This window comes from Alosa pseudoharengus, unplaced genomic scaffold (assembly GCF_046254945.1).
Source record: "Alosa pseudoharengus isolate Yale_2024_CS ecotype anadromous, Long Island Sound unplaced genomic scaffold, YU_APseudo_1.1 YU_APseudo_1.1_scf_16, whole genome shotgun sequence".
Classification (NCBI taxonomy): Eukaryota; Metazoa; Chordata; class Actinopteri; order Clupeiformes; family Clupeidae; genus Alosa; species Alosa pseudoharengus.
The window spans coordinates 35,906,119-35,917,029 of NW_027468630.1; the positions used below are offsets into that span (position 1 = coordinate 35,906,119).

General features: G+C 39.6%; 2 protein-coding genes across 3 annotated transcripts; both read right to left on the bottom strand.

The window, feature by feature from the left end:
- Positions 1–159: 159 nt before the first annotated feature.
- On the bottom strand, positions 160–4,519 carry prrg4 (proline rich Gla (G-carboxyglutamic acid) 4 (transmembrane)). Of its 2 annotated transcripts, none has more exons than XM_076287889.1 (7): positions 4,372–4,519; positions 3,800–3,915; positions 3,482–3,645; positions 3,327–3,351; positions 2,966–3,107; positions 1,624–1,809; positions 160–1,455 (listed from the first exon to the last, which is right to left on the bottom strand). In XM_076287889.1, the coding sequence occupies exons 1-7, from the start codon at positions 4,383–4,385 to the stop codon at positions 1,428–1,430; spliced, it is 675 nt and encodes a 224-aa protein (XP_076144004.1). In that variant the 5' UTR covers positions 4,386–4,519; the 3' UTR covers positions 160–1,427. The 2 variants fall into 2 exon arrangements, with proteins under 2 accessions (XP_076144004.1, XP_076144003.1); XM_076287888.1 differs by having other exon boundaries at positions 4,165–4,519.
- Positions 4,520–6,624: 2,105 nt separating this feature from the next.
- eif3m (eukaryotic translation initiation factor 3, subunit M) lies at positions 6,625–10,564 on the bottom strand. The gene is made up of 11 exons (XM_076287890.1): positions 10,453–10,564; positions 9,966–10,098; positions 9,604–9,742; positions 9,351–9,474; positions 8,746–8,840; positions 8,564–8,647; positions 8,377–8,476; positions 8,178–8,259; positions 7,199–7,342; positions 7,025–7,085; positions 6,625–6,825 (listed from the first exon to the last, which is right to left on the bottom strand). Exons 1-11 carry the CDS (start codon positions 10,492–10,494, stop codon positions 6,702–6,704), a joined length of 1,128 nt encoding a protein of 375 aa, XP_076144005.1. The 5' UTR covers positions 10,495–10,564; the 3' UTR covers positions 6,625–6,701.
- Between the last annotated feature and the right edge of the window lie 347 nt (positions 10,565–10,911).

Consider the following 10,911-nt stretch of genomic DNA (forward strand, 5'->3'; position numbering starts at 1 on the left):
ATTTTCAGATTAAATACATGGCCTAATTGTATTTCTTTCAATATAGAATTCTTAACTTTTAAAACATTGACATAAATCCTACTTTGGCTTTGTTATTGAAGTGCAGTTAACTTAGCCTATTGCCTAGCTCTTATGCTCTTGCAAACATGAGACAGGAAGTATAATAAAACTTAAAAAGTTTATTGTAAAACAATCACAGTATTAAGATGATATGGTAGCCTATGGGACAGAGTGACAGATACCTTCAGCTAGAACTAAGACATTCTAACCCTTGGTTTCTTGGCCATAGGCCTACACACTGAGGGATGATGAAATCACAAAGGTGTTTTGAAGTGTCAATATTCACAAGACAAATGTGTTCACCCTGGCAGAGCAAGACGTCCTGTAGCCAATTCTTAAATGAATCAAACTGTGCAGGTATAGACTGACATGCTGCACATCGTAAAAGTCTTTGTATGTCCACATCAGTGAAATAGGCCTAAGTTACAGCTCTTGTCTAGTCAGTGTGACAAACACATGACATCATTTTAGCTTCTTGTAGAAGCAAAAAGTTGAGGGCTATTTCCAAAAATATTTGCCAACATACAAATGATTAAATATACATACACATTCACATACTTTCCTGAAAAATACACATAAGGAATAAATAGCCTCTCACCAGATAAAAGTGCATAGACAACTTCAACTTTGATATCTATGTGTTTACCAGCAGTTTTCAGTTCGGTCAATGGTATGTTGACTGAGGTTTGGAAGTGAAGAATAATTCAAAGGTCAACACAATATTTCTTCTCATATTCCCTGTAGTGCTTTCTAGTAAAATTAATAAGTAATTTACTAATTGATGGTAAAGTTATGTTAACTGCCTTCCATACAACAGGTAAATACCACTACTGCAAACAGTGCTTAAAGACCATAATGGTCTGTTTGTGTTCAGCATAAAGCCTTCAAGTACTGAAAGTCAAGTGTTCTCTTCTTTGGAGCTTTAGTTTCAGAAAACAAATGTTTGTAAAGGTAAATAATTGTCCTCAGTTAAGTCAGTGTCAAACATACTCTATGTTGTCCATTTCCAAAAACATCCACTTCATATAAAATTATCACAGTTATACTGCCTTCCAAACATAGTTAATTTAAGTTACCTAGTCTCTTCATTCAGTCCCTAAAGTGCTATATTTCAAGCAAGCACCAAATATTTCATGTTTGCCAAAGAATGTTCCTTATGTGATTCAAACTGAAATCAATGGAAAACTAAAGCCAAATCTCACTCATCAATACAACAACCAAACATGAAATCAACAGCACAAAGCAGAACAAATGATCACATTGGATGCAAACTTGAAGCAGGTCACTCTGAAACCATGGAGCATCTATAACTCCAGCCATATGATTTCCTTCATAAAATCTTCCCCCAGAGTTCCTACAAATTGATGCTACCGTCGAATGGTGCCTGGCCTTGACCTATGGAGAGTCAAAAAGTGGCATTAATGAATGCTCAAAATACAAGACACATCTTAACATGCATTTTTACAAATGGATGTTATGACCACCAGAATGTCTTCTTTATAGCTACAGTTAATTAGCATATGTGAAAGATATACGGGTAGAGACAAATTGTGCAAACCATACCCTGGATATGGAGGAGGGGGAGCATCATGTGGTCCTGCGCCTGCTATTGCCTGCTCATAGGAGGGCAAGCCAGGGGCGTCCAGATCCTCTGGAGATCCTTGTGGCTGCATTGGCTGAAGAGAAATCTCCTCCAGTCTCCGAATGATCAGAGAGGCATTACTCCTCCTGGAGCGTGTGCGGTGAGGTCTGGTGGTGATAAGAAACATTACTAATACAGACTGCCACAGCAACATGGAGTACACAAACTACTGTCACTGAAAAAGGTCTTTATTTCTAAAGAAAACCACAATTTAATAATTTACTGTGGTAGTTACATAGCAGTTCATTAACAGTTATTTGAGAGTTTATTAGCGGGATAAATCCCTTTACATTAATAATCTTGTTTTCAAGGGGGTCCTTATTATGGCTGATATTTATTGAGGCGTATTTTTACTCCATGTTTTTGTGAGGCTACTCTATTCTGCTACCAAGAAACGGAATATATTTTGTGTGCACATGCACAACAAACAACACAGAACACGGCACACTGTCTCTAGAATAGAAAAGAAAGAGAATGGGCAGGCCCACAGATGCACAATACTGTGCAAGAGGATACAAATATCACTGTAGTTTGAATACCAGATGCCTCACACATCCTCATTTGCCCGAATCATGACAACAATGCCAAGAAAAACGCCTGTCTCATCTTTAACAGACACAGAGACTGACCTTTGAAGAATAAGCTATATCTGACACTGGCCAATGCAGGGACAAGATTCAAATGCACAAAAAGCATGATATGTACGGCTTGAAATAGATTGGCCAGCACAATCACAGGATCTCAACCATATTTAGCTGTTGTGTAAACAACCTGACTAAAGAAAGAACTCAAGCTAATTCAACCTGTGGTCACTCATCAGGCAAATTCACATGCTTCAGAGATCATGGGGTGACATTTCTGCAACAAATGATGGCAATAGTAAGAACCACTAATTGATGCAAATATGGGATTCATTGATGAAAGTGAAGATTAAAGCACAGAATCATTTCAAATGGAATTCATCATTTCTAACCATATGAATGTCTCAACTATAAATTTTCTCATTCATGCCAGTAATTTGATTAATGGAAAAAGTGACATTCTGATGTATTCTAAACTTTCAATCAATTGTTTAATAGTAGTAGTAGTAGTACTGACTTCACAATGGTTGGCATGAGTTCAGATCATGCACTATTAATTGGAGATGAAACAGACTAAATACTGGTTCAGTGATACATTCCCACAGGAGGAGGTGGATAGCATTGATAAGCTTTACAATAAAATGTATATGTTGCACCATGTGTCTGCAGTTTCAGTTCTCACCCTGGAGGTCCGCCACCGCCCTTGAACCTTCTCTGACAGGCATACCAGATGAGCAGGCACACTATAACAAGTGCAACTCCACCTGCTATGAGTCCCACCAATAATGCAGTCACGTCAAAGCGTGATGGATGTTGCTCCTGGCCTATCAGTATTAAACACAGTAATAAACAGAGATAACAGTGTGAGTCATTTCACAATTGAGACGGAAATAGCATTACCAAGGAACTAATCAAACCTTTAAGTATTTAATATTAAGACTTAAAATTCACAATGAACTTACACGTTAATGAGTGAGTGAATATCTGGTAATATCTGAACAGTTAAAAAAGTAACTACCCAAAAATACCAACATCAGACTTACCAGTGTATGCAGTCCAAAATGCATCCTGTAAAAGACACTGTATTAGAACTTTCACCCCATTCACAGGGCTTAAGCTTCTCAGAAAAGAAGGCTTGGTGTGCCGGATAAACCTGGTTCACAGGAGCTGTCTTACAGAACTGGAAAAAATACTCAACTGTATCTGGAATGTTTTCGAAGACCTCTCGTGCCTCCTCGTAATTACACACTTCCTCATTACATTCCCTCTCCAAATTACCAGGAGTAAAGATTTCAAAATCGAAACGATTAAGCAGCAGATGGCGCTTAAAGAATTTGTTTGCATTTTCCTCATCAACAAACACTGCGGAAAAATAACCATAGACAAAAATGCAAAAGATTAATCAATTAGCTATTAAAAACACGTAGCCTAGGCTACGTCATCAAATTAGCTTTCATGTAGCCTAGGATAACATATCATATCGCAGAACATAGAGGCCCATATGCAGCCTATTTACCTGTTTTGGAAATATCTTCAGTATCATGTGTGTGTTCCAACTTTTTCGTACATGCAGTCAGTCCATATGGCACAAGGTGGAAGAGTAGAAACCAAACTTTATACATCGCCATTCCACTGAAAAGCGAAACAATCCAACTTGACTTAGCTTGGCAAACAAGTTATTTTTGAAGCTCAAGTAGCCTACAAACACCCGCACAGTTTTATCAGGTGGGAGCCTACGCACTTTGACCTTTGATATTTAGGCTACTTTGTAACGTTACAGGTGAACTAAAACTAAAAAGGTAACAAGGTATCAAGTTTAGGCGTCACCTAAAAGCGCCAACCAATGTCTTAGTGTTGGGAAAGCAGTTAGATATAGCCTACCTGGAGAACATTAAATACATTGAGATGAAGACTACACTACTTGACAAACGCGAGTCATCTCAGCGTAGGTAAATAACCGCAGAAGTAGAAAGCCTTGATCATTGAACAGTAAAATCCAGGAAATGATTTCGGTTTCTGTGTTTGTCTCAACTTGCCACTCCTGTTTAGTCTACCTGGCTGCCAGACCCAATAAATCGATCGGATCACCTGGAAAGGACCATTTAAAAGCGAATGCCAGAGGGCGATGAATCAAGATGAATATGGTGGAAATCTTGAGTCAGTATCAGTTTCAGATTGATGGAGTAGTCGCTGGCCCTCGATGTAGAGACAAGTGCACATGACCCTCTGTCACTGATCTTGCCCTTTTGTTTTTAGTAAAACCACAAGAGGGCAACCTGTAACACGTTTCAATTGTATGTTTATGTAAATATCTCTGGAAATGAAAAGAAAACCTGTCAGTGTGTTGAGATATGTTGGGGAAAAATCTTTAACTGGACCTGTTGGTTCTGGTGTAAATTGTAAGCCTATTCAGGACTCAACTCTTTTGGTTTGGAAACACAGGAGATATGTATCCAGTGGAAAGACTGGCACATATAATGAAAAATGTTGTTTCCTTTAGATTGATATAGTATAGTATAGTATAGTACCCTTTACTGATCAATGGTCAATTTTCCAGCTACATTAAATTTCCCCAGAGTTCTGGAGATGTATTATTTTATTATGTTTGAGCAGATGTCCAAACATAAATTTCCCCATGCAATGTAACAACGATACAATTAAGTTAGTATTTTACATTTGTGTTGTTATTCCTGTTGTAGACATAAAACAAGATCTCCCTCATTCAGGAGATTAGCTCACTACATCTCACACAATGTAGCCCATTTATCAAATTATCACATGCCATTTTATTAATAGGACTACTTACCAGATGTGTTCATGGAAATCAAAGGTTGAAAGGTTAAAAGTTGAAAAGACTCAGGACAAATAAAAATTCTCCACTTAAACATGTTTACAGACTACCTTAATCATGTACAGAAACTACAAATCTGGTCAGATTTGCAGAGGTTGTGCAAGCTTTGGTAATGAGGCTATTTTTCAGTTCAGGACTTGAGAATCATTAAAAATAAAGACATGAGACGCAACCTACACAAACTGGTAGAATTACTGTATTGTCTGCTCAGATAAGCAGTGTATTGCTACTTCCAATCCGAGGTCACAGACCTTTCATCCAGATTACGAAATGGACTTGTCATTGCCAAGAGCTGGAGAATTTCAACCACACACTATCAGAGTGTGAACTGCTAACCTGGGCGTTGAGTGTTGCAGGAGAGAAGGGGGTGGTGTGTGCATACTAGTGTGTGGCGTCAGCAGTCAGATTGTTTTTTCAGAGTGTTTGTCATGCTCTTTTGTAATGGGTCTAAGCGCTGTGCGACATGTGCAGCAAAAATTGTCTTTACCTCACAGGGAAAGTTGGGTAGGAATTATGTAGACCAACTGGTCAATTTAATCAAGTGCTTTAGTTGAGGTTCAATTAATCTGACAATTGTTGTGATGAAATATAGCCTAGTGTTGTGTGTGAGTAGGCTTTGTTTGGACTTCAAACAAAGTGTTTGAGTTATTTTGCTAAAATCCTAGGCCATGGGTATGGGAAAGTTTACACAAGAGAAAACCTACTCCTTTTATGTGCATCAGTCTATTGCATATCTTAATGCACTATAGATTGATGTGCGAGATGAGACTTTTATGGACTGAGAAGTTAAACAGCAGCACATTATACTCACTACTACAGTGACATCTCTCACATACACAAAGAAAGCATGCATGTCTGGAATTCCATTCTGGCTGTATCCAAAGTGCATTTCACCCTAACTTTCTATTTGTCATCCCAATTCCACTTGTAATTACAGGGATTGCTGATATGAAATGTTAAATGTATACAGTTGTGCTTTCCTTGTTTCTGGAGATATGGACCAGGCAATGGAATGTTATCATATTAGTATCTTTTGTCTCATCATATTACGCAAAAAGCAGAGAAGAGCATGCTGAACTGACCTCCATAGTAACACTAGTACTACTGATTTAGACACATTTGTGCTTCATCAGATACATTCTCACAATTTTTGTGACTTATGTAGTTGATGAGAAAGCAACTTTTGTATACACAAATCAGTTATGGGGATGTGGGGTGTTACGACAGTATGTGTATCCCCCATAATAAGGGGCCATTGTCATAATTGCGCCTTCATTAGGATGAAACCTCTGCGCTTAATAGATCTTTAGGATTTCTGGGTGAAGGAGACAAATTGCTGCTCTGCATGTTATTATTTAGGGTTTTATCTTTGCAATAAACAGCATTTTTATTAGAAGATAAAAGGTACCCATCAGTGGGATATTTCAAAATGCAACAAGTGTATAATACCTGGGAAAACCCTAAGTTTGATACAAAAAACTAACAGGAAATGGTCTTCATTAACTTTTATTGTTGGATAAAAAAAATCGGTAGACACAGCTGATGTTTGGGTGGGTGAGGGGTTAGCTTAAGAGGAGGTGGAGAGGGCTTGAAGGCTGGTCTTCACGGTGGCCAGGTTTTGCTTCCAGGAGCTGAGGCTGTCATACAGCTGCTGCCACTGCTGCTTGCCAAAGGTGCGATGTGTACTGTGGCTGCAACATAGAACCCAAAAGTGAATGGTGTGAAAATAGACTTGAATTCAGATTTTCTCCATAAACAACTGTATACACCTCATTACACATACCTCATTACACATATTACATTGTAATTGAGTTTTTGGTCAGCTATTTCAAAAATGTGTGAAGAACACGAATGCATAATTGTAATCCTAATTGCTGAACTAGGACTTACCTCACAACAACTTTTCGCTGTGTCTGGTCAATTTTGCAATAAACCATCTTGGTCCGAACGGCTACAAACAATTACAAGTGCAAGTTATAAATGCAATGACCAGTGGACAGTTTGTACAACATATTTAACTTAAATTACTCTTTCAAATTCTTTAAATACAGGCATGAACATTACCATCAATGACAAAGGCCTCCACATCCTCAGCACCGATCTGCAGCTCTTGCTGCATGGTATCAAAGGAGATATCCTTAAACTCCACCGCCATACCCATGAAGGTGAGCAGACGCATCTTCGCCATGTTCTGATCATGTGACAGGCCTACAGAGACAGAGACCACGTTGTGAAAATTATCATCATTCAACAGGGCTGTAACTAACAGATATTTCCATACTCGACTGAAAAGCCCAAAGGTTTTATCTTCAAATGCATTGATTTGTCATGACACATGAAACATATTTGGTTTACGCTCATGGAGAAGTAAGTAAAGCAGAACAAATTAAGAGAAGCAAAAATCAGTGAATTTTGAAGCATTTCCTTACCAAAAGGACCCAAACTAATTAACAAAATAGTTGACAAGTGAAATAGGCTCTGCTAACTCTTCCATTTTGTCAATAGCAAACAAGATGAAGACATATACAACTGTAGGTATGTAAAAGGGAATTCAGTAAACATAAGCAAACAGAAACACTTGTGTACTATAAGCAAACGCTCCTTAAAGAGGATGCACATGATGTGTCTGTAGTATCTTTAGTATTGGTTTCATGATGAATTGCTCATCACTGTCCTTCCGTACTTCCCTTTAGAGGCTACACAAGTCACCCGACAAGTTCATTGACAGTGCACAAAAGTTCCCTTTTGACCACTATGAATCAGGAGAGAATGGGAGGGTCCACTGTTAATTAGCACTTCTGTCCCAGGCCTGGCGAAAACGCTCAGACTGCTGACACTCGCATTCCTGATGCCTGCCAGCCTGACGGCTCCATATATTAGCTACTCAGTCCACTGTGTCCGTTCCTGCACCCAACAGTTCCATTTACTTTGACCTGAACAGTCTGAGTGAGTCATGCTTTGACATCTCTTCAAATCTAGATCTAGTGAGCATTGGTGTTCATACAGATTATATACAGTAGTTAGGCACAGAAGATGTACTTACCGAGAGAATCGATGAAATCTTTATTGCTCTGGTAGAATTTCACATATGCTATAAGCTTTGCACTGACGAAAATGGTGAGCAGCTAAGAGAGACAGGAATAGTTAAGTAAATCAACAGCAACAACCTTGCATTTCTGCATCTGTGTGAGGCTACAGAAATGAAGCAAAATAGGCACTTTGGTACAACTCTCTATACTCACATCGTGGATGAGTTCCCCCTCCAGAAAGCGTACAGGTTTTAGAGCCAGGAGATGGTCGAACAGGAAGGTGTTTGGGTCTTTCAGAGCGCGGACAATGCACCTGGAGAGGAAGGAGGGCAGGATTTAATGCCACACATATAGCCGCTGAATGTGGATGCAAGCTGGCACAAGAGGATTTTGGCCCTACCTGTGAGCATCAACACGGGCTTGTGAGGCATTGTCCTCTGTGTAACTGCCTAAAAGTTCCACCATCACCTTGGCTGCAGCTTCACTGTAAGAGGTGAAACATAACAAGGGATTGAAGTGAGACATTCACATGATATTACCAGCTCATCCTTGTCAGACAGTAGATGAACAAACACAGGGTACCTCTTCTTGCAGTCCACCAGGGCTTCATAAACAAGCCTCAACATAGTGTGCTTCTTCTCTGTAGTCAGATTCCAGTCAATGATCCACTTCCGAACCTTGAGTTAAATAAATATATATAATAGGGAATGACTAAGAGAAGTATAATAATTGTTTTTTAGAATACAGGTAATTGTATGTTCTGGGGCCATATTCACAAAGCATTTTATCTTATCGTGAAGAGTACTCCTAAATCTCTAAACGTTTTTAACTAAAAGTTTTCTCTTAAACCTAGGGGTGGTGGTAGCTTAGTGGTTAAAGAGCTGGGCTAGCTTGCAGTAGCCAGAAAAGTTGTGGGTTCAATTCCCAGCTTCCACCGTTGTGCCCTTGAGCAAGGCACTTAACCCCCGAGTTGCTCCAGGGACAATGTAACACTGCCCTTGTAATATAATTGTCATATTTTGTTGTTGTCATATTGTCATAAGTCACTTTGGGAAAAAAGTGCTACAAAGTGACAACTTGAAAGATACTACAAAGTGAATACTTGTAGTAGGGAAAAATGCCATTTCACATGGGAAGCCCCATAATATGTATAAAATGTCTAAACTGTATAATGAAAATCAACACACCTGATCAAGTTCTGTTGGTATGAAGGCAATGGCATTGCAGGTTGCTGCCACCTTAATGAGTCCACAATACACAGTGTACCTCACTGGTGTGTTCTCGTCCATTCCATGGAACAGGTTACTGAGGCTAAGCAAAAACACAGCACATTTAACAATTAGGGCCCCATGTAGGTTACACCAATGCATACATTTTCAATTTTGTATCAAAGAAGCAAGTTTGTCACAGACTGGATAACAATGTGCATTCAGGACTCACAGCTGCATCCTGAGGGAAGGACGTTCTCCCTCACGGAACTTCACCAGCTTCTCACACAGGCTTTCAATTAAGGCCTCCTGTTTCTCAGTCTCCAAAATTAAGAGAAGAGAAACGATGCTGTTCATCACACTCTCCACATCTGTAACAGGAAGATAAGAGAAAGCCAAACTGAGAAAAGAAGAATGTGATAAGGGTACCTTGGTAGCCAAGAGGCTTATATGAGGCTCACACACACACACCCACTTGAGAGTTTTAAGGACTGATTTCCCTTCACTCATCCCATCACTCAACTGCTATTACAGGAGAGTGACATGTCAAACCAATGGCTGCCCTGAGACTGTTGAGTCAACAGCAGTACATACCTTTGTCATCATCCTTGAGGCAGACGTCGCAGGCTTCAATGATCTGGGCCAAGTCAACATGCAGCCCACCCTCGGAGTTTTCCTCTGAGATCTCAGCTCCTTTAGCCTTGATGTAAGCTCTTAGCTCAGACGCCTGGAAGCGCGATACAACAGCTTATTCACTCAGTGGCTATTTCACGTACCAGCTGGTTACATACTACATTAGCTAAATCGACACAACAAAGTCACAAAGTGGATAATACATATTTAACAACGACAACCGCATAGGCCATTTTAAACTCCACTCCACTGACACGAAGTATTGTTGTCTAAGGTGGGCCCTGTATGCTAAAATCTCCTAGCATTAGCGGTAAGCTAAGGCCTCTCCAGAGCTGTCTTGCTAATGGGTTAAGGGTGCTAACTGGCAAGCTAACGGTTCATTTAGGCTACTCGTGAAAATGGGTCATGATAACGTTAAATGTGGACAAAGAAATTGCTAAGGCTTTACCTGATCCTCCTCTGTTATGTCGATAAAAGCAGGGACACTCATTTTTATGTATTTTACCGAGCCCAGATGTAATCCACGCTCAACCCACGGCTCCACGACCGGAAAAGAGGTTGTGCCGACAGTAGAGATTGTATTTCCGGGTTATCATTTTAAAGTGCCAGTGATCTATTTTGTCTGTGCCTGAGGTCCCTTGAAGCAGTGTCTTAGGCCTACTGTCATAATTATGTTGATTTTTCCTAAGTAGGCTAAAAGCTGACACCAGTGTAGGCCATTCTCTTGCACAACCATAATTGTAAGTGAAAGCAACAGTATTTAACTATAACCCTGTTATTTGCAATATAGCTTAGTTTCCTGGTTCAGACATAACAGGCCATCCGAATAGGAACAGCTCAATCAATCAATCAGTCAATCAACCAATCAATCAAGAAAGTGTGCAAATAAATAAACAAACAAACAAAC

What these genes read in the sequence shown, in the direction of transcription:
- prrg4 (XM_076287888.1), bottom strand. Translation starts at nt 4,184, where the DNA reads ATGTATTTAATGTTCTCCAG. An exon ending in TCGAAAACATTCCAGATACA is followed by an intron (nt 3,352 to 3,481) that starts GTTGAGTATTTT and finishes TGTCTTTTACAG; the next exon opens with GATGCATTTTGGACTGCATA. An exon ending in GGCGGTGGCGGACCTCCAGG is followed by an intron (nt 1,810 to 2,965) that starts GTGAGAACTGAA and finishes TATCACCACCAG; the next exon opens with ACCTCACCGCACACGCTCCA.
- eif3m (XM_076287890.1), bottom strand. Translation starts at nt 10,494, where the DNA reads ATGAGTGTCCCTGCTTTTATCGACATAACAGAGGAGGATCAG. An exon ending in CCTTCCCTCAGGATGCAGCT is followed by an intron (nt 9,475 to 9,603) that starts GTGAGTCCTGAA and finishes GTTTTTGCTTAG; the next exon opens with CCTCAGTAACCTGTTCCATG. An exon ending in GGAGGCCTTTGTCATTGATG is followed by an intron (nt 7,086 to 7,198) that starts GTAATGTTCATG and finishes AATTGTTTGTAG; the next exon opens with CCGTTCGGACCAAGATGGTT.